Source organism: Dermacentor variabilis, chromosome 10 (genome assembly GCF_050947875.1).
Source record: "Dermacentor variabilis isolate Ectoservices chromosome 10, ASM5094787v1, whole genome shotgun sequence".
NCBI classification, from domain to species: Eukaryota; Metazoa; Arthropoda; class Arachnida; order Ixodida; family Ixodidae; genus Dermacentor; species Dermacentor variabilis.
The window spans coordinates 52,762,554-52,785,863 of record NC_134577.1 but is presented as its reverse complement, the minus strand read 5'-3'; the positions used below and the strand labels follow the sequence as shown (position 1 = coordinate 52,785,863).

The window sequence follows — 23,310 nt, the reverse complement described above, 5'->3', positions numbered from 1 at the left end:
TTATAGGAGGTCACTTTTGTTTGCTTTCAAAACGATTAACATCGCCAACATTGAGCGGTTTTTCTTGACTGACAAGACGCGAGGAGCACGCTCAAGTGGTGAGGGTTTCAATGGGGCCGAGCCAGCGCACTGAAAATAGATAACCAGACGAAGAGGGAGGTACCGGCTTCGGCGATTGGTCCACTTTCCCTTACTTAGCTTGCGGTGGCTTCTATAAAATCGCGGCGGCGTGCAACAGACTGTGAAAAATGCCTCTAAAACAGTTCCTCAGCAGGGAAGAGCTGCCAGCAACGTCGTAATGCGCCGAAAGTGCTCGATGACTATGACGAAATTATTATACGAAAATAAACCCATACTCTCGGGCAGGTGCGAGTAGCCAGTGCCTGAGCACAGGAGCGATATTCCTTTCGGAACGGTGCAGCCTCCGGCGATTCAGAAAAAAAAACCAGTTTTATTCGGCACATTAATGCACCTTTAGCGCGTACAAGTCACTTTGGCACAATAAGTTTACGTTGTTTTGTGACGTCTAGTAACCCACAGGTGAAGTGGGTGCAGCCTGAAACCTCTTGACCAATAACAGAGGGTTATTGGCGAAACGTCGTCGAATGAGAAATAATTGTTTTTCTTCGGTCGAATCATGCACAATCAGTGTGTACACGTCACGTGATATTGACAGCTATCGTGGTTTTCGTGATGTCGCATGACAGACAAGCGAAGGGGGAGTGCTCCAAAAAGCTTTTGACCAATCGCGGAGGGCTGATTGGAGAATTCTAATAGAAAAATTTAGGACAGCTTTACGTTATAGCGCTCCTGTAAACTGAAACGGGGCATCACGCATAGGCAGCGCCTCTATATTAGCATGTCTTTTTGACCGCGCAATCTTTCTTCACCTGGAGTATTTTAGCAGCAATGATTTCTTCGTCTCTGTAGTTTTTTTACAGTTAGAACCATCTCGCATTTTTACTGCAAGCTGTAAAGCAGGTGCTATTGCAGATATGGCGATTTCCTTTTATGCCTCTGAGTAAATGCAGCCACACCAGTTTCACGGAGTGTTGACCCTCGTTGGAATCACTGTGCACAGTGCGTTATTTCCGAGTCGCAGATTGCGACACGCTAACGCGTTTTTGCTGGATGGCCACATCTGACGTCAGAATTATGATTGCTCTCGCTTCAGCGTCCCGATTGTGTATTTCCGAGTTTGGATTCGATATGTCGCAAAATTGTGCAACGGGCTAGAAGAGGTAAAGGAGAACAGCGCTACAGGCTTCATGACCATTATAGGATTTATTTGTTCAAGGTGTCAACAACAGCAGCAGCAAGTATTAAATAGAAATTACGTGGGCTTTCTTGTTTCTTTCTTTTAGAACGGGGCATTTGCAATGAAACGCGTTATTATTTGCAGTGAGACGGGTGGCTTGTCTCTTGAAACTCTGTGTCCGGCGCCCTGTAAGAAAAAAAAATGCGTCTGTTGCATTTCAAGATGTCCTTGCGCTGCTCTCGCCCCATTATGCATTGTTAGGTTTTTTTTCTCAATATGAGCACAGGTGTTGATTGCTTTGTTCATTAGTCGTTTGATCCACGGAACTTACCCAGCACTTTCGCAGCTTTCCTATGCTATGCTCAGGTAGCGCTTTTAAGTGTATGCAATCAAGTTGGTGATTTTATACGAAGACTCGCTTTCAAGTCCATTTGTGTCGCAGGCTATGAAGCTTGTTATTGTTATTTGTACCATTTTTTTGCGTATATAACGAGCTTTTTTGTTTTCACTCGAATATAAATTATTCACTACATAGTTGTCTTCCATTGCGTCTTTTCGCTTATTTGGCATCATTAGCTTACTTGTCGATGGAGGAGGTGCGTTCACCTTTTCTCCGCAAAACGCAGCTTCTATGCGATGCTAACTACTCCAATTCATACATGTGGACGAAGTTAGCATCCTATATTTGTGCTGTGTCTGAAGGCATTACATGGATAGTGAGACATTCTTATGAAATGACTTATACTTAATGATTTGCAGGTCCTTACCGTAAGCTGTGCAGAAAACTTATTCGGAAAATATAACTTCAGGCTCAGAAATCCGTTATGATGCTCAGAAAGCGTTATCTGGCTACGAACTTCCCTCACACAATCCTTTGAATTACAGTAAGATATCTTTGTGATGTTCGTGTTTTATTTCAATTCCATAGAAGACTTCTTCTTCATCGTTTCTGTCTGCTATGTTGCTTCAGCATCTCCCTCTGGCTTTTCGTTTAACACGATCTTGTCACTTGCTACCTTCTTTTCCGCAAAATTTGTTGGTTTATATTCTAGCTGGTCATGCGTCACCGACGTCAGGTCGTGAGGCTGACACACTGAGACATTTGGCTGCTTAGCCAGTGGAATGTGCTTCGCAGACCATTAATGTTATTCTGTTTCTTGTCCTGGCAAATTGAACCCGCTCTTAACGAGTGCTGGACAAGGCGACGATCTAAAGCATGCCATTCACTGGCATTTTGGCGACCAGAGATGCTCACCTGGTGTGTTCTGGAGAGTCTAATAATCAGAGGCACTGAAAGCCAACTATGGAACAAACTATGGCAAGTTTAGCCGGGTAATTTTCAAACACGTGCTCAAGGCAAGTTTTGTTGACCTCGTTGCCGTACCATCTGGCACAAATCAACTTCCCATTCCACTGACCTCGCGCTGTAGACGTGTTTCCTGTAACCTTCACCCGAGCAAGTGAAAGTCTAAAGGGGAGTCGGCAGCCAATGGTGAGAGGGGCGGACTTCCGGAAGATTTTTTGTCGATAACAGTGGTTTTTCACAGTCATAGTCGGTAATATTTTGTACCGCTACACCGTTTACCGGTGTCTGTTCTATAAATGTCTATATTAGGCAAGACCTATTTGTAGATTCGGTGCTAGAAGGGTAGTTTTCACGCGCCATTCTTGTTTGCGAATTTGGCTTACTTCAAACAAGTCTAGCCTAAATTTCTCCTTCCCAGCCACTTGTATGACTGTTCACCTGGCTAGTTGTTAAACGTGATTCGTGTTCTTGTCACTTCACCCGCCGCGGTGGCTAAGCAGCTATGGTGTTGCGCTGCTAAACACGAGGTCGCGGGATCAAATCCCGGCCGCGTTGGCCGCACCTTGATGGGATAGAAACGCAAAACATGCCCGTGTCCCGCGCATTGGGGGCACGTTAAAGATTCCCTGGTATGATAAAACTTTATTGATTTCCCGCTGGTCAAAATTAATGCAGAGCGCCCCCTCACCTCCCCCCCCACCCCCCACGCCGTGTCTCATAATGAAATCGTGGTTATGGCACCTAAAACCCGGTGATTCAATTCTATTCGTTTTCGTCACTTCTGACTGGTTACGTTGTTTGCGCATTAGAGGGGTAACCTTGTAGAGAGTCACAATTTGTTAATTTATTGTGCCACTAGCACAGGCACGAAGTAAGGTCTTGGCACTTTATTATTCATCGCGTTTTTTTTTATCACAGTATTTCGCTTTCAGTGTTGTCAATATGCGCACCCGCCGTGGTTGCTCAGTGGCTATGGTGTTAGGCTGCCGAGCACGAGGTCGCGGGATCGAATCCCGGCCACGGCGGCCGCATTTCGATGGGGGCGGAATGAGAAAACGCCCGTGTACTTAGATTTAGGTGCACGTTAAACAACCCCAGGTGGTTGAAATTTCCGGAGTCTTCCACTACGGAGTGCCTCATATTCAGAAAGTGATTTTGGCACGTAAAACCACCCCAAAAATTTATTAATTGTCAATATGCGCTACTCCGTAGGCGACAAATGCGGCAGGTTTCATTCTAAAAGCTTTACAGACACGGAAACCGAATACTTGTAAGGCGTCGTCACTGATGAGCTTGACGTAGAGCCCCAACAATTTTCACGTGTTGTGCGTGATGAGTTTTACAATAAGTTTCAAGCGTTTGCGTGCATCAAAGTTTCGAGATAGCGCGTAATCATTGCAAAGATACATACCAAATAATCTGGCCTTCTCACAAGACATAACACAAACCTTTATTGTGAGGTAGACAATTTTTCCTGCGTAGTACTCCACGTAACCGCCGATTTGTTGCTGGAAAAGCCATTGCTCATAGGTGACTAATGTCTGTATAAAAGAAAGAAAAACCTGTTGTAATAAGCGCTAATATGACTTTTTAACTACTCTAAACGATCTTGACGACGCTATCAGAACATTGTTTTCATTTTAAAGATTAATTTGCCTTAACTGCTATGGTGTAACAATGGGCAGCACCCATATTGCGAAGTGTATATATTTTTTTCTTTTTTGAAATGCTCACAAGCGCTCAGAAGAATATTTCTTTTTGGTGTCACTTGCGCAGCGATATCTTCGTCTAAGAAGCATCAGGTGCTTTGAAAACTGCCGCAAGCGCCGCCAGCTACCGACATTTATCGGCCACTAATAATGATGGTAAGGTAACAAAGGCAAAATACAACTAATATGATCGATAGTATATGCAATCTGTATTTGTGAAAAATGTAATTCTTAGTTTTATTTACTGCTTTTCCTCGTCGCGATATACGATCTTCACATTGCACCCACCACGTTGGTTCAGTAACTACAGCATTTCGCTGATGATTACGAGGTGAAGGACTCGACTCCCGGCCCCGGCGGCTGCATACCGATGGGTGCGGAATGCGAAAACTTTCATGTGCCGTTTAGTAGAGTAGTTTGCTGGGCCAGTTGGTGCATGGGGAACGTATAATGGTTTCCTGCAAGTACGGACGCGAGCACAAGAAGTAGAAAAAGACAGGACAACGCTGGTTGTCCTGTCTGTTTCTACTTCTTGTGCTCGCGTCCGTACTTGCTGGAAACCGTTATACGTTCATGTGCCGTGCCTTGCGTGCCAGTTAAAGAACTAAGAAATAATAAGAACTACGTTAAAGCTAATAAGTTAAAGAACTAAGAAATAATAAGAACTAAAAAATAATCAGGACTCGTACACTATGGCCTCCCTCACATCCCAGTGTACATTTCTGGGCTATTAGAACCCATAGTTTAATTTGATCTAAACAGTTCTAAAAAAAAGAAAGAAAACGGAAGGCTTCAAAGACCGCTGGGTGGTGTGGCATTCAACCGCATTTAGTCTGACACGATGCGAGCTACAGCTTCATGTAGGACATCAATTAGCGCTTTGTGTGATTAAAATCACGGAAAAATAACAACTCTTCAGACTTTCCACGTCCTTCCGTGTCCTAATCTTATATTTAGCATCCATAAATAACTCTCTCTTGGTTTTCGGCGTTTGCAGCTATTGAGACACGCATTGCATAGCAAGCAAACATCACAGCTCTGTGTTATGCTCCTCGACTTCCGCATTGCGTTACCTCTCGCTTCACGGGCAACGAGCAAGAGCTCTCCCGTGTAGAACACTCACCTGAAGTCGAACGTTGTCGATGAACCACTTGGCACCGAGAAAGTTGGACACCATGTCGACGTCACCGTGGTAAAACAGGGCTCTCACCTTGTCGCTGGACGATATCTTTTTGATTATTTCTCGCAGGTCCTCGTACATGATCTTATACTTGACGACGTCGCTGAAAACAATTAAATGAAGCGATGTTTTTTTTTTCTCACATACAGATCTCCACATAAATGACTTTATACCGCCTGTAACAACAACGAACCTTATAGCCGAGCTCTATATCTATGCAGTGTAAACCATTTCTTTCATATTATATTGACCGTAGTGTAAGAACACGAGGCAGGGAGTTGTCAGCATTTACCTTGATTGAGGCCCGAGGCAAGCGTTCTTGTACACGGCCTTGACGAGAGCTTGTTTCTGCGAGTTAATCGCACTACTGGCAGTAATGTGTGCTTTAATGCAGTGAGTTAGGAAGAGGGTGACTGATCAGCGGCAGAGGGTGACTGAGAGCCTATAGAATTTGGCGGGAAAAATGAAATTTATGCGTTTAGAATGAGCCTCTTTCCAAGAATGTGGGAATACATTTTAACAATAATTCGTGTATTCGAATGGTCATTTGAATTTGACGAAACAGATTTTGCTTGTAAAATCGAGAGCCACAAATTCCGCTTTACCAGCGGTGATATTACGGGAACTGGACAAAAAGAAAAGAAGAAAGTTTCCCCCATCCTCGCTTCTACTGTAGTTCCAGGTAAGGCAACCCTAAACCTATAGTTTGTAACTTATATGAAGATAGACATTTTCACATGTTGAGAATAACACGCGCTTATTCGCTTTATATGATGACAAATAGTGGCAAGAAATGGCCGTTCTTGTGCACGTCTATATAGAAAACTTCTCTTACTAGGCACCCTCCATAACTTGTTAGCTTTTGGGCGCACACCTCTGCACAGAATTATAAAGATCCGCGTCACGACAACAAGGAATGCCACGCCGATGAGCAGAGGCTGACGGTTCCTTATACGTAATTTTTTCAAACAAGGGCCCTTTTACTCGTTCGTGGAGGCGGTACAAGCTTGACTCCAATTTTCGTAACAAATTTTGTGGTATTTTGTTTCCTTCCTTTTTATCCCTTTTTGTTAGAACTTATAGAATTTCCACTAAAGGCTGTTCCAAAAATAGAATCTCATGGTTGTTTTCAAGTGCAACAAATTTTGTTGACGTAAGAAGAACAAAAATAAAAAAAACACGAGAGCTGATTCTCAATTGAATCACGGAGGCGTGTCACATGGGACGGCTACTACCGCAAAATTCGCGCTCTCTCAACATTAACCAAGTGAATGGAGCAGTTTATGTAAAACGTTTCACTTTTGTTCAAACTGAATGAAACACCTGCGATTACGCCGTGGCTACGGCGTTTTCATGCAGGGCACGTGGCCTCGGTTTCGCAGGCAGCGACGATCGCATAACGATGGGGATGGAATGAAAATAACACTCAACTATATTACATACATGTTCCAAGTAACGTTTATGAGCCTCGTTATTTGAGAAAGCTATCTCCGTGCAAATTTTGCCTTTGAGATTGTTTAAAAGCTAAAAAAAACATTCGCGATCTCATTCGGTATAGATTCAGATCTGATACCGATATTTTATGCGATTCGTAGTGTCGGTTTTATGCTGTCTACGGTTGCGCGCAACGTTTCTTGCATCAATCAATCTTGTTTTATATAAATGTGTATATTCCACTTGAAGTTATGCTTCGCTTGTATAGGCAAATGCCACGGCAGAAAAGATTAATGAGTTGCTAATGTTATCAAAACGAGTTATTCGAATAATTTCCGCAGTTCCTTACCGCTCTCATACGCAACCATTCTACAAAAGTTTCGCACTGTAAATGTGGAATCGTTATACAATTTTAGACGCTGCCGTGTTTACGAGTTAGGAAATAGCAAAAGAAGAGCTTACACTCTCGCTGACGTCGCAAAGTTCACGGAGAAAGTGCCATAATCTGAAACGCGCCGTATTGAGCATTGGCAATGTTAGCACTTGCCGCACCATATACGGTGCACAAATGCTTTCGATTAGGTTAACTACACTTCTAAATGAACTCTCTTCAATATATGCTGTGGATTCCGAGTTCATTTCTTTCAGTGTTCTTCGTGACTTATACCTATAAACGTACCAACATTCTTCACTGGAAGATATCCTTGGGAGAAGCTTGCACATTCATCTTCAGTCCGTTTTGGTTTACTTTTTGGTATTGTTTCATTGTCCCATTTTCACTGTATGATCGAGTGTTGAAACTTTAGCAGGTCTACCACCTGTTGCGGATACGTATAATGTGTTTTGCTTTGCTTTTTGTTTGCTCATTCGAAAGCATGTTTTTTGTTTTCGTAGTATCTAACATTCAATTGCATACTGCTGTAATCTGTTGTGAAACCTTGGGGGCAGGCACCCCGTCAAGCAGCTGTATGTAGCAGCGCCTATGCGGCTCTTCTTTTCTTTTGATGGACGAAAATAAACATCACGTCACCTGAAATTCGGAACTCGTTTTCCGCGGATATTGGTATGTTTGTAAATATCACTGTCTGAAAAAAAAAAACTATTAACAACACGAAGGATTTCCGGCGCAGTGTGGGAATGGATGTTATGGGAAGCATTTTGCTGGCAGCTGGCTACACAGCGTCATTTTGGATTACGCAAGGGCGTCACCAGGTGGGCCAACGTGTTTGTGTCAGACGAACACCCACGTGCGTGACGCGGGTGCGTGTGGGACGACAGCAGCAAGCTGGCGGTGATGACGGTCGTGTGACACCGACGCTGTGCTTGGAACTCCAGCCGTTCGACGCGAGCTAATCGCATGCCAACTCTTGGTTGCTACGCGGGTACTGGACGAGTGTAAACGACACAAACACGTATGGTGACGTCGTCGGCGACTACGCGGCATACAGTCGCACGCACCGATGGCTGTGTCGGATGGCGTATGCCAAAACGACGCTGGTATTTGCACTACGCCGATCAAACCTTAAATTGTGTATGAGCTGAGCCGGTTGCGAAGGCGGCACAGAGTCGCACTATTTATACGTAGCGTTAGCTGCTACGAGGAAAGTAGAGGGGAATGCGGGCCGATCCCGTAGTTGGGGCACATCATTTCGTAGCTCAATCTGCCACGAGGAAAAGAACACGAGAAACTTGCACGTCACACATGCGTGAAAGGTCTGAAAGAGCTACTCGACTTTGGCACGTGAGGAGTGTGATTGTGGCCTAGTGGTTCTTAGATTGCCGTAAACGCTATAACCTAGAGACGATTGAACATAGATGTATTGACTTTCGGGATGCAGTTCATCACTGGGCCATCATGCTGAGGACACTGAAAAAGAAGGACTTGCCGGTAACGCCACATGGCGTTCGCTTTCTTCCCACAGTAAACGTGGAGCGGCGGCCACTGTATATGTTTGTGTGGTCAAGGTTGCACTGCTCATGGCCTACACGTGCTGATTTAAATATACGCCTACTCGAGGCAACATTATAGGGTACAGTAAGGACGTTTGTAAGAAATTGATTTTAAAAAGAAGTTTGCTTCAGCTTGTTGAACGAACCGACGAAACTCAAGCGCTTTTAGTTGGCTGTGCTGATCAGCAAGCGGCATGCATTTTTTACCATTAGTCAAGTGTTGTAGTCCTGTATATGTTGTCAAGTTGGCAATAAAAAGCATGATTGTGGCCTATAGTGGATAGAGCATTGGGCTGCTGTGCTCGAAGGCCGAGGTTCGACGGCACTGTCGTTAGTTCATTTCTTCTTTTTGTGGAATCGCTAAGTGTGGTGAGATAGGGAATACCTAACAGTCTACCGTGAAGTGCCTGGAATGACACAACAAAAGCTCCGAATTAAGAACCCTCGAGTACCAACCAGTCTTGACCGCACAGTTAAAGACTCTAGACATTGGAAATGAAACCGCAGCCCTCCACTAAGGCACTCACAGCCAGAACTACAATGCCGACGCTTTGAATAAAAAAACTAATAAAAACAATAGAGAATCTCTGCTTGGTTGCCTCAGCTTTGCGTGCGCATAGCGTATTTGAGGTCGTGTTTAAAATGGCTGTCGTTTTAACGCACCTCTCGTTTCCGGCTGCATACCGACCTACTTTTTTTTTAGTTTTTTTTCTTCAGATGCACGTGCGCTTTTCAAGGCATTGTTGAAATGCGTTTCCTCTCGAGCAGCTGGCTGTGCGGAAGTCCGCTATTTCACGTTCGGTGGCTTGCAACGATATTTTGAAATCTCAAATAAAGTTTATCATGGAAAACGTCGCACATGTGTGCGCTATCGAGCTCTCTCGTTCTACCGGCTCTGCGCAGTGCACCTGTGGATGATCTATGCGTATCTAATTCAACATATATTTTATGCTGCAATATTATAATTCACGCAGATATTCCCTCCCTCCCTTCGCCCTCTCTCTTTTATGGTAAATTCATTTACATGGCCACCGTCGCCCTCGTGCTGTCCTGGCGTGGAAGGCTCCAGCGTGGACCGCGCGCGGGAGCTTAAAAGGCCCCCCGAGAGACGCGCAGTGCGTTTGATTGCAAAAACGGCGAAGCCAAGTGAACGCGCCGTGACGATCCGCTCGAACAATCGCCTCTGCCGGAGCTACGGTAGCGTTTCCGCTGCCTGCGCGAGCTTTGTGCACAGAAACAGCGTTCCTTTTGAGCAGCTGTGTGCACTACCGCACCACGGTTCGTCGCCGTCGTGAGCAGCCTGCCTTCTGGCAGGGGGTTGTCCAGGCTGCGTGGCAGAAGTGGTATCGCGTGGTGCGTGGGGCCGTTTTGTCACCGCGTATCGTTAGTAACACGGGCGGAGGAGCTCGAGCGCCACGCGTGACCCGGCTGCCACACTCAATGTTTTACTTTCCCGTATACGAGGTGATCTTTCTTTTTTTAAGTTTTATAGACTGAAAAAAGGAAAGCGCTGATGACACCTAGCGTAACTCGTGTCCTTGAGCTGTAATATTCGATGTGGTGGGCATTACTATCCCGAGAAGTCAAAACACGTACATAACTTATTATCAGCACTTCACTCGTTGGCTTCTTAATTACTTGACAACACATATTGCAATTTGCGAATTGTAGCCGATCGGTTTGCGAGACGTGTCCACTTGAAATGAATTTCCAGCTGTACACCACTTTCGAGACATCCTTTCCTATTGTGCTACGAAATACATGAGCGTTCCAGTTACTTTTGCGCTTCAATGACTAAAAGAAAGTAATTTTTTTTAATGTAAACGAAACAACAGTGCGTTCTTACGGAGAGTTTGATTACTCCTACCTCCAAACTGGTGTCACTCTGTAAATTCATTCCAGGTGGATACGCCTTGCAAATTCATCGGCAACAATTTGTAAATCGCATTATGTGCCGTAATTAATTAAACATAATTAGCTGCATTTAATTAATTACTTGAAATGGGCTACGATTTCTCTTCCAAGTAATGTGCGCCTCTCTGATCCAGCTCAAGTACTAGAAGTCTGCACTAGGCATGTTTTAAAATTTTGCAGCCACCTGGAATTTACACTTGCTAACGTCCCTGTCTTTCCTTTATTACTCCCACTCCATTGTACTGTTACTCCATCGCGAAACGAACGAAATGATTATCCAGCTTTGCTCGAAAGGAGAAAAAGTACTCGACAATAATTCACTATTTCGTACTCTACAGGTGTTCGACAGGATCGATCCCGGGAAGTGTGCAAAAACCGTTCGCGTACCGTGCATTGTGTGCGAGTTAACGAAACCCAAGTGAGCAAAATAAACCGGAGTTCCCCACAACGTCGACCCTCGTAACCAGATCGTGGTTTTGGCGCACAAAACCCCGCTATTAGGTTCATTACAGAAACACAACTGTAGCGAATCAGATTTCCAGGACGCCGCAGATACGTAAATGACGGCAATGCGCTAGGAAGCGAACGCAGCCCTGACGTTGAGCTGCATTGCGAGCGGTAGCTGTGACAATTAAAGGATCTATACTCAACTATGTTACGTTCAAAGAAGGGTGGATTCTTACGGTAATTGATATGTCTTTAACTTTCCTAAACAGGGTGACAGCAGGTGTCAATATGACCGACGGGTCTAGGATGAACAAATGAATGCTCAAACGCATGTAGTGCGGCACTTTAAGAAGGGCTGGTAACGTAAGTAAAAGCGTTATGCGCCACTTGTGAAGCACACCCATGTGCTATTTACTGGCACATCATGGGGGTTCAGTCGACGTGACAAAATGCATATCATATCAGGACCATTCACTGCACACATGCGCAGTCTAAAGGAGTGTCTGTTTTCCTTTTGCGACAGTTTTATGTTGTTTAGAGTTCTGCCTTTACGAGACCGCGCTTGCCAGTAGAGAAGTGGTTCTTGTGAGAAAGGAGGGAAGGCTGGCAGTATCTTCTACAACCCATGCGGGAGCACGGCTCAGCGCCAGCAGGGTAGAGGAGATGGGATTAAAAGAAAGAGAGGGTAGGAGGGACAAAGGTAGAGGGTCGTCCCAGCAGCATCAGAGCAGGCCGGCCGGGAGGGCCCAGTGGGTTCGACCGGAGGAGTAGGCTGGAGGTAGACCGTATAGGAGGTGGCTCGACTCGTCGGGGCTCTCGGCGAGACTATATATATAGGAAATTTCTACTGCGCTTGCCAGTAATGCGTACATGGGCTGGGTATAATATCGCGCGTGCAATGCCTTGGATTGCGTTTGCGCGCCTGAATCATAAAAGTAGGTTCGTTACTTCCCATGCCGTTATTTGTTTGCGTTACCTCTTCTCTCTCTCGCTCTCTCTCTCGGTGTTTTCTTCTCTTATCCGGCAATGCGAAGAGCGAAAGGCACACAGTATCAAAAACCACTTTGCATCGTCAATACGAGAAGTTTATTGATTGATTGATTGATTGATTGATTGATTGATTCATTGATTGATTGATTGATTGATTGATTGATTGATCGATTGATTGATTGATTGATTGATTGATTGATTGATTGATTGATTGATTGATTGATTGATTGATTGATGCTAACGCAAGAAATACTAAAGTAATGCAGGTTACCTGTTAGCTGCGAACATTTTCGATCCATTCGTGTTATGTTTCTGTTTTCCCTTAAGTCTCGCAAATGTCTATGGCTTGAATGTGTTTGAGCAAAACGATTATTCATCAACCTTATATAAACTCCTCCTAAACTTAAAATCCGCCAAATCACCTGGTCCTCACCTGCATGGTAGCCATTGATTTGGAGATTCTTGTACGTGTAAAGCCGTTTTAACGTCTTGCCTGTTCATGTAGGCAGTAACACCAGTGGTGTCCAAGCATGAAGGGCTCCACCTGATGTCCTGGGAGAGTAAAACCAAAAAAAAAGAGAGACGCATTGGAGGAAGGCTACATCGATGCCATATACAAGTCAATATTAGAGGTAATCAAACTTCACATAACAAATTTTGTTGCCTATATTCTCTTCGGGACCGGCAACCGTTAAGGGACAATTTCTTTTCAAGCCAGCTTTTATTTCTGGTGGCTATGTTACGAACGAGTAACCCATTTTCCTATTATTACCACATTTAGATGCAAGGAATTTCCGCTCAAAAGAAGGTTGTGTTGCGATCTAATGCAGTTGAGTTGCGTTCGCTCAAATTGTCTAACTCCATGCAGTTTCCTGCCGAAACTAAAGTTCTAACACATAAAACAACAATCAGCTTCGTCTCTAAATATATGCGTTTATAGTTTGAAACATCGTTTACAAACGTGGTAATGACAATATGGAGTCTGTACAGAACAAAATATGTGCGGTTTATCTGTGACATATACGACAGGTCTTTATCACTTTCCTATAACCTCATCAACCTAAGCCTAAACCCACTCTCCACTTGTCGCCACATTGAAAGGCTAATTCTTGTAACCCTATTGAACTCACTGTGTCCTACGCACTTAGGTAAATAAATAGTTTCGAAAATTTTTGCTTACACGTAGTTATCGCAGCCTTAACTTTTTTAACGCTGCAGTCTAAAACCGAAACGTATACAAACCCACTCTATTTTGTTCTATTAGCTGTTAAACGTTGAAATGCTCTGCCTGGAAATCTTCGTTCTTTGCCATTGTAAACCATTTTTCTCTGCACCTAACACATGATGTTTTCCCCAATCCTGCAATAACCTCTGTCAGAGCTGAACTATTTAGCTAAATCAATCAAATATAAACATTTTGCTTTTTTATTTTGCGACGAAGATGGAGCATACTTGAATAGAACGAAAACTCAGGCGTTAACAAGACGAACATGTATGTGAAAGGTGAGTTCACACCTTATTCGCGTCGAAAAACTCGCTGGACATTGTCTTATTCATCTATATCGCGTTGCAAGAACCTCCAACACCGCCGTAGTCTTCGTGTTCAAACACCTCGTAACAATTTCACCTGTTAATAAGTGATGCAATCTTCAGGCAGTCAAGCCTTTTATTAGAAAAGCGAACTCTGCAGCATATGAAGGCACCTATATGAACGTTGTCGTGCGGCACTTCGTCATGGTCCCTTTTGCCAGAGCAGCAACACGCGACGTCAACAGTTTCCTCTTCGACGTAGAACCCACTGCCGCCATTTCAATGCTTAGAAAAGGTCGATAACAGAAAACAGGAAATAATGCACCTGTGTTCCCAATGCCAGAAAAAGACAATGCCAGAAACAAAATAGCACGAATTAAGGCGACTCGCTGATTCTTGGAAACACGCTTCTACTTTTCAACGGATACACCGGCGTTCTTTTAGAGAAAACTAATTGTTGGAAATAGTATAATAATAGAGCAGGTGAAGTTTACTCGGCGGGGTTAGGGTATAGTAAACCGTGCTCTTTTTCTAAACGAGTCCCTCGATGCTCCTGTATGAAAACGTTTCCGTGGGTTTTGCCAGAACGTTTCCCAGAGAGGCACTGTCGATCCATGCGTACTACAAGTATGGGCCGAAATAAGTTACCTTGTGCCTCACGCCTGGATGGTGAACAAACCGTTTCGGAGACCTCCGGCACAGAGCAGTCATTTCATCACTCTTAGTCGAGCAAATGGACTCGTTTGTCGATGACTCGCACTTGGCGTAAATATTGAACACGTTCAGCCCTTGAGTTCCGATGATGTTTCCGGCTTCTTTTACCTGCGCGGTAAGCAACAGACACATTAAAAGTGACGCTTAATATAGAAGGTATTTGAGATGAATGTTTATTACCCCTTCTACAAGTACGCTTCTAAAATGTTATGAATCGAAGATATTATTGCTGTATACATTACCATTCTACGGTATCAAAAAATCCACTCTCAGCCCTATAGCAGCCAAAAACACTGAAACGGAAAACGGTTGGAGACAGTGCATTACGAGTTGGAGGCATTACGACAGTACCAAACGGACCATATCATAATTCCATCGAAATATTCAATTGAAGAAAGCTTTTACGATTTCAGAATAAATAGGACATATAAGCCAAGGTCGAGGACAAGATACGGGAAAGAAAAGTTAGCCTGTCAAATTGTCATTGTTTTAAATGACTATTCCTTGGTACTAAAGCTGATAAAATCTGGAATATCAACTGAGAAATGTAAGAAAGTGATAAAACTGTTATTAGAGCACTAAAACACACACCTTTTACATCAATGTGTTAACCATTGTGGTGTTTCTGTAATATTACCAATCATTTCAAAAGAACAGTTAAATAATGCTGCAAAATACTTCGCATTGTAAGCACAATTTTTTTATCTGCCCTACTGTGGCAGCTGTAATGTTGTCATGGGCCTTTCAGGCAATTTCTCGCCTTGTCCGTGCTCTCCAAAGCATTTTTTGTAAGATTTTCTTAAATATTTAAATAAACGATCAAAGAAAAATGGAAACACGCCGCCTTCAAGTTACCGCGCCAGCTCGGCGTGACGTCATTGATTTTAACAGTGTCCGCTCGGGCGTAGCTAAGTTTTCATCCACAAACGCCGACTGCACTGCACTCTGAAAGAGCCGAACACTGAAATCAGCAGCACTCAAGAACTTTTGCTTAGCCGCGCAACGGCACATGTACAAAAATACACTTCCAAATCTGCGATGTCACACCGATGTACTGGTAATCAGATTATGACTGCAAAATTGAAAAAAAATGAAATGTGGTCTCTCTGGTCTCTGAATACCTCGTGTCCTGGATTGGGAAGAATTGGGGATAAAAGTTAATGGAGAATACCTTAGTAACTTGCGATTCGCTGATGATATTGCCTTGCTTAGTAACTCAGGGGATCAATTGCAATGCATGCTCACTGACCTGGAGAGGCAAAGCAGAAGAGTGGGTCTAAAAGTTGATATGCAGAAAACTAAAGTAATGCTTAACAGTCTCGGGAGAGAACAGCCATTTACAATAGGCAACGAGGCACTGGAAGTCGTAAGGGAATACATCTACTTAGGGCAGGTAGTGACGGCGGATCCGGATCATGAGACGGAAATAATCAGAAGAATAAGAATGGGCTCGAGTGCGTTTGGCAGGCATTCCCAAATCATGAACAGCAGGTTGCCGTTATCCCTCAAGAGAAAAGTATATAATAGCTGTGTCTTACCAGTACTCACCTGCGGGGCAGAAACCTGGAGGCTTACGAAAAGGGTTCTACTCAAATTGAGGACGACACAACGAGCTATGGAAAGAAGAATGATAGGTGTAACGTTAAGGGATAAGAAAAGAGCAGATTGGGTGAGGGAACAAACGCGAGTTAATGACATCTTCGTTGAAATCAAGAAAAAGAAATGGGCATGGGCAGGACATGTAATGAGGAGGGAAGATAACCGATGGTCATTAAGGGTTACGGACTGGATCCCAAGGGAAGGGAAGCGTAGCAGGGGGCGGCAGAAAGTTAGGTGGGCGGATGAGATTAAGAAGTTTGTAGAGACGGCATGGCCACAATTAGTACATGACCGGGGTTGTTGGAGAAGTATGGGAGAGGCCTTTGCGCTGCAGTGGGCGTAACCAGGCTGATGATGATGATGATGAAACGTGGACCTCCATTTCCCCCTATTGTTCTCAAACTTATAGTGCGAAATTAACAGAAATTAACAGACAATACTTGACCGAAAAAACAGACTTTAGTCGGTCTCTTTATTGTCCCTTTTGGTGCTTCATCTTGTGTGTGAAAGTGTATGTATAACATACTGTAGACATAAAGTACAGACTACCACAAAAACAAAAACTTAATCTCAATTGCATGCTAATTTAACTTGTGTCTCCAATAAGCAGCAATACACTCGGACCTCGATAATGACGTATTGTCAAATATAACGATTTAAACATAAAATTCTTTCACCAATATCAGCATATCAAACGAATGTACGTTTGTAACAATATCATAAAATATCAGATATAACGAATGTACTTCGTTTTCCGATGCGACTTCGTAATATTGAACTTCGACTGTATATGTAGTGGTGACAGCTTAAAGCGAAGTGTTATCGTAACCGGGCTGTAGCTTTAAGAGTGTGTTACCAACACGGATAGTATACGGTTCTTTGAATCAAAAGCTATCATACTTACCGCTTCCTGGCAGGTTGCTATGGTGGAATCGACAAAATTGCATGAGGTTCGATTAATAACTCCGTTGCAGCAGTTGATAGTCAGCTTCTTCCACAGTCTTTAGAGTAGCATGAAATAAAGAGTAAGCATGGGCAAAACGCATTAACATTGTGACTTAATGTTGTCCATATGCTATGCTGAAGAAGACATTGATAGTTGCAAAAGCTGTGCGAAAAAATCCCCATTTTTGTCAGACTGTTGGCCACTTATAATTTTTCTTTATCTGCATACACTGCATTCTTATCAACAGTAGCGTCCGGCCTATCACGCTGATAGCGTTGGAGAAGAAATTACTTATTCAGTGTTCTATTTCATTGATCAAGGAACAGTGTTGTCGCATCTGCAGAGTTATATATATATATATATATATATATATATATATATATATATATATATATATATATATATATATATATATATATATATATATATATATACACTTCCTCTTTCGTCTACCAGTTCTATACAGAAGTCTTCCTAAATCTATATATTCCTGTGTTGCTTGCTCAAACTGTTCTTATTGACTTCTTCTCCAATGTTACAGAAAACTTCTCTTAGTATTAGTTTTAACGTTTCCCAACTCATTTAACATCTGCTTACCTTTCTTTTAAGATTGTAGCTACATTCTATAAGTAGCAAAAGACATTATAACTCAGCCCACCAATGAGAACAAGTGTCCTTTGCGGCTCTTCCAATGCCCGTAGAGTTCGTTGTTTGAGGAACTAATGCTCCAATTGCAAATGACTCATGTCGCAGTCTGTGCACTAGTACCAGGACATCAAGTAACACTTCTCCTCACATTTCTCCTAACAAGACTGTCTGCTCAAATCGTTAACTAGCCAGCCCAAATGCGTACGCTTCTGCAGTAACATTTGTCAGCCTTCATTTAAGAACAACTAGGTGTTTCCTTCGCAATAAGAACCACATTTACACATTCAATGCCGCACTTGAATGAAAATACATGCAGCTGTTTAAAGCATATTTTTTCCATATCCGCAATATTTCCAAGAGTTTGCTACGCGTAGCGAATTTCTCATTCAGCCAGCTAGTGAGCTTCATCATGTAGATATTTATTAGCGTATTAAAATATCCACGTTTCTACTAGTGTGTAATGGCCTCTAGACTTATTGCTAAAGAACCCCGGGAGAAGTTGGCAACAAATATTAGCCTATTAACTGTACCCCGAGATTTCGTCCCTAATCAAACGGGGATTTTCGCATCCAGCGTCTCTCTGCCTGAGCAGAAGTGAAAGTTAACAACTTTTGTGATGGTAACTTCGGAAATGATCAAAATTTTGATAGAATGTGGATGCAGCACGTGTAGTCAACGTGAATTATTTAAATGCTATAGGTTAGGAGAAAAAGCTACATTACAGAGTAGCCTGAGCACACAGACCAGTATTAAAATTTCTAGCTTGTACAAGCAGCCATATTAATCATAGGTGAACAGCATAGTGCCGTACTCTTTTACTGGTTACGGTCTAAAACAGATCAGTAACTCAACGGTAACTTAACTGCTGACATCGCACAGCCTCTAAACTTTTGATGCCTACTGTAAATCGACTTGGTTAAAAAGCTTTGAGATATCTCGCATATTTTCTTCCTACTTTATCAATAAATAAATAAATAAATAAATAAATAAATAAATAAATAAATAAATAAATAAAATAACTAATTAATAGAATATTCTCTATTTATTTCACCTTCAATCAGTGGAGGGCTACAGCAGAAGAAGCCGTAGCTTGACGAGCTCCTCAACCCTACACAGTTCGACAGTAGTGTAAACCCAAGTCAAGAGGGATATGAAGAACAACCGCAATAAAGAATAAATAGAGGAATAAAACAAATGTATATAAAAAACCAATTAGCAGAAAGACCATTTGCCTTAAATAAAAATCTTGAGAAAGAAAGAGACTAGAAATCTTTTCAATAGAGCAAAATACAGATTTTTTTTCCTTGTCAGTACAAAGAAAGGAACAAAGTATTCTGAAAGTGAAATCGCCTACTTATTAGCAAACTTGTTGGAGAGAATTAATCGTGGAATAGCGTGAAATATTACATTTTTTCAACTTCTTTGCTTGTGCACTTTGCAACGCGGATTGGTGCCTTGGCTACTACGCCACCATTTATCTCTGTTTACGACCCTAGCGAGTTAGCCTATAGTGTACAAAATTCGTTTCTCGCCATGCTTTTAAGCAAGGCTTGTCACATTGATTGCCTAAGAGAGTAAATTTTATTTCGCTTCGTTCTGAACTTGCGCACACAATCCTGTATACAAGGTTAGACTGAAGCGTTGAATGAGATTATATGAAGGAAATTATCAATGTATTTTATCGCCAATGTAAAGGCGTGACAACGTTAGCCTGGTAAACGGACCTTTTGAAGGAGTCATCGCGAGTAATCACACGTGTTTTTATGACAAAAAAACCTCTGGCAAGCAAGATTGTATCGTTGGTTCTATTTTTCTGCTCATGAAAAGTTCATGGAGTAATAACATTGTTTACTTTGAAGGCTATTTAAGAAGCTTAGTGTAAATATCTACTACTTCATGAAATTTTGCTTCCTGAAACGCTCTCTTTCGATTTTTCTTTCTTTTTCTTTCTGCCAGCAGCTTAGGCATAAGGTTTTAGTTCTGATAAGAGGGTGCATCTCACGCGAGTTTGACAACAATCTATGTAGCTGCCCCGAATATCGGTCAGACTTTGGTGAGATATTGGCCAGACCAAAACTAAACAATTTCTGAGCACTCACGTGAGCTTCACCACGAACTTCGATTGTACGTGCAACTAAAAACAAAATACCTTCGTCCGAAGAGGCCGTGGTAGTAGGCGAAGAACATTAGGGAATTTTCTCTGAATCGCTCGTCAAGGATTCCGTTGTTGATAGCGTATCCCTTAAAGGAAAAAAACAAACGAGGAAGTCAGCGATCATCTTTTATTAACCTGCCCATCACATGTACCACAACATCGCATACGTAGTGGGATGTTCTTATCGGGTGGCAGTAGTAGTAAGCATGCGCAATGGGCATCAGACAACGCTAACGCTAAGTTTCCACGTTTGCTGTTATAGGCTATACTAAAGCTTTGTATTGAGAACACATAAAAGAGAAGCAACCTTACGTTTGCTACCTGTTAGCTGACTTACTGCTTTGCCTTGCGTCATGTTCTGTCTTAATGCACAGCAACAGGGAATGCAGTCGCCTATTACGTCGTGCAACACGGACCACATAGTGCTCTCCCCCTGCATGACAAGTAGTCCTCAGCACAAACATGGACAATGCCTGATGGTCGATAGCATTAATAGGTTAGGTCTAATTTCACTGGTCAATTCAGATCATTTGAAGTTTACACTGTTCCAGCCAGGTAGCTTGAATCAGGGGGTTATTTCGTCCTCTTGCTGGAGGCTACTTCATTTTCGTAATGATGGAAAAAGATACAAATGGGTGCTTAGATTTTAATACACATTGAAATAAAAGAAGAAACATTAGGAGGCCGAATAATACGGAGTTTTGTACAATACAGTCCACGTTGTTGTCCATGTTTCGGCATGTGGTGTAAATAAGATACAAGCAGTGGAGCCAAATCTTGCTTTTTGCCTTTGACGAGGCAAAGTAAATATAGATAAGTAAAATGATTGTCTAATTAGACTTAACTTTTTTAAGTGACGTCTAATAAAACCCACGCAATCCATATTATTCCGGAGCCCTTCACTAAATAAGGTGACCCTCAAGGCCCATTATGTTGCTTTGGTACTGTAGGTGTGTGAATATCCGTAATGTCGAATACGGTATTCTTTGCTATTTGATTCTAATTTGACTCAGGAATTCGCTATTCGAAGTTGTCGATTATAACTCATACTATATCAATATGGATCTGTGGGGAGAAATACTGATTCAAGTGGTGACTGTTCCGAATGATTCTGCTGCAATGAACAACTCCGTTGCTGTGCAGAATGCACCAGTTGCTAAGTAGATCAGAGACCTTCTGCACAATAATTTCCGTTCATTTATTAAGAATTGCTCGCCTTTAGAGACAACCTCTGCTTTTCTTTACTGAATTTAGGCGAGGCGGTTTACTATATCAACAACCTCACCGTGTCTGCATAGCCTTAAGTATTTTAAATGAACTAGATGGGATTTGCTTTACTACTTGCACTTTGCTCCTTAAATTATAACATCATTGCACGCGCGCATGGGTAGGCCTTGTTCCTGTGTTCCAGTATTCTCATTGTCACAGGGCGTCAGATATGATCATCTTTCACTTGTATGTAATTTATAATCTCCTGATTTGACTGAGCGTCCTGTTACGAACGGCATTACATGTATCGATTATAGAAGCCAGAGCTTGTGCGTTTCTTTTTTTGTTGATGATGTTTTTTACCAAACGGATTCCCCGGAGGCTTTATATCTCGTATTGTCTAAAAATTAAAATTTATCTCACATCAGATTTGACATTCAAAAGTCAGATATGTTCAAATATATGTACTCGAGTAAGTTCGAAAATTTCAGTATTACAAAATTTTAATTCAAAGATCAGCTGCCAATACCACCAGCTGATTATGAGGTACGCCGTGGTTGGGGACCTCGGATAAATTTTGACTGCCAGATGTTATTTGACATGCCTCTAAATTTAAGTCCACAAACATCTTACAGCGAAACTGGTAGCCTCTCACTGTTAGGCATTTTTCGTGTCCGCATCCGTGGGCAAAAATGTGGGCCGAACCGGGAGGTAGTGCCCGCTCTACCGGGCCGACCCGCGGTGGAGGCTTCAAGCACTCAGCAAAGTGCAGCGAAAAGTTCATACATTCTTCAGAATTATACATCCAACATACAGATCATCATCCGTTTCAATAAAGAACGAGCACAAAACAAGCATCCGAACCACGTAATTGATGATAAGGCGCTCCCGATAACAATGCGAAGCACTTAGCGTTCCCGCATGCGTTTTCCGGTAAAGATTACCGTTGCAGCTGCCATGGAAACTGTGGTTTGCGACGAGAGGAGTGACTTTACTAGACTTTCGTGTATAAATGAACCAACCTAGCAACTGATTTCAATGTTGTTGCAGCAGCGCTATGGGTAGGCAACGCATAGTTAGGACTCCCGAGGAGCAGCATGAATACGAGGAGCATCAAAGGGAAAAATAAACAGCAGTAGGACCAGTGGCGGTGTGCTGTCGAAATTATTGTTACCTCGATTACTACCATTACTCTAAATTATCATTATTAACATTAGTCTAACGCAATAAAGCATTGCATATAGCTCCCCTCAGCAGCTGTAGTGGTTGTTTCCAAAGGTCTCGCAAGCCAAGGTTTTGTTTTTTTTTGCATTTCAACGCTAATCGAAATGCAGCCGCCGTGACTTAGATCAATTCCGCGACATCGCGCTTAGCAGTTCAACGTCATAGTCAATACACTGAGGTAACGGAAGATCTCACTGTTTTGACGCCCATTTTTAGAAAGTTGAGTTCTACGGGTCGATCAGCAGGACACGGACAAGTCGTTTATTGCAGGCCGATGCTCACCATCAGTTTCGCCGCAGGATCCTCAAGCAGCCGTTCGACAACGAGGGTCACATGCGTGGCCGCGTGACCTTGGCCTACGATGTACAGATCGTTGGTGTTGTACAGAGAGAACTTGTGTAAGAAGTCCTGTATGGCAAGATACGTGTCGTCTGCTGCCTGTTCGTCGTCGGTGGAGTAGTCCCCGGTGGCGTCGTACGAGTAGCCCGATCCCGCCGGTGCGTCCAAGAACAGGACGTTAGCGACCTGTTTGCAAAAAGCGGAGGGAGGAAGTTATAAGGAAGCGTACCTTTTTCACATCAGGCCCGTAGCATGAAGTTAGAGAAAGAGAGAAAACGAGGATAGGCACGAAATCTAACCAGGCGGACGTCTGTGTTTGGCTACCCTGCACGAGGAAAGGAGATGAGGGATCCAAAGAAAAACGGCGATGACAACGAGGACGTTCACGTGCACTGCAGCATACACATAGCGTCTTTTGAGCGTCTTTCGAGGTCCGTTGATTTTGGAAACTCCGTTTGCGGGCGCTAGTGGGAATGGAAGTGTACATACTCGTGGTAATATTCTTTTTTTTTTTTTCATGGTAACGTTACCACAGATCGAAGGCGAGTGGGGAAACCATTCTTATACGTTTTACCCTGCTGTTTAACGCTATACGTTTAACACTGGCTTCTCCTTGGTCGCATTTTATGGCTCATTTTCTTTTTCCTAAAAGAAGCTATATATTTGCGCCTTGGGTGTGTTGTTGATTATATATATATACAGATGATTATAGAATGACATAGTTACACTACATTATACTACATTTTGCCTTACCATAG

At 42.8% G+C, this 23,310-nt stretch overlaps 1 protein-coding gene across 1 annotated transcript; it reads right to left on the bottom strand.

The window, feature by feature from the left end:
* Nucleotides 1-1,271: 1,271 nt before the first annotated feature.
* On the bottom strand, nucleotides 1,272-22,997 carry LOC142559541 (lysosomal protective protein-like). Its single transcript, XM_075671122.1, has 8 exons — nucleotides 22,496-22,997; nucleotides 19,775-19,866; nucleotides 16,936-17,032; nucleotides 14,367-14,540; nucleotides 12,622-12,740; nucleotides 5,397-5,556; nucleotides 4,013-4,105; nucleotides 1,272-1,444 (listed from the first exon to the last, which is right to left on the bottom strand). Exons 1-8 carry the CDS (start codon nucleotides 22,496-22,498, stop codon nucleotides 1,361-1,363), a joined length of 822 nt encoding a protein of 273 aa, XP_075527237.1. The 5' UTR covers nucleotides 22,499-22,997; the 3' UTR covers nucleotides 1,272-1,360.
* Nucleotides 22,998-23,310: the final 313 nt, after the last annotated feature.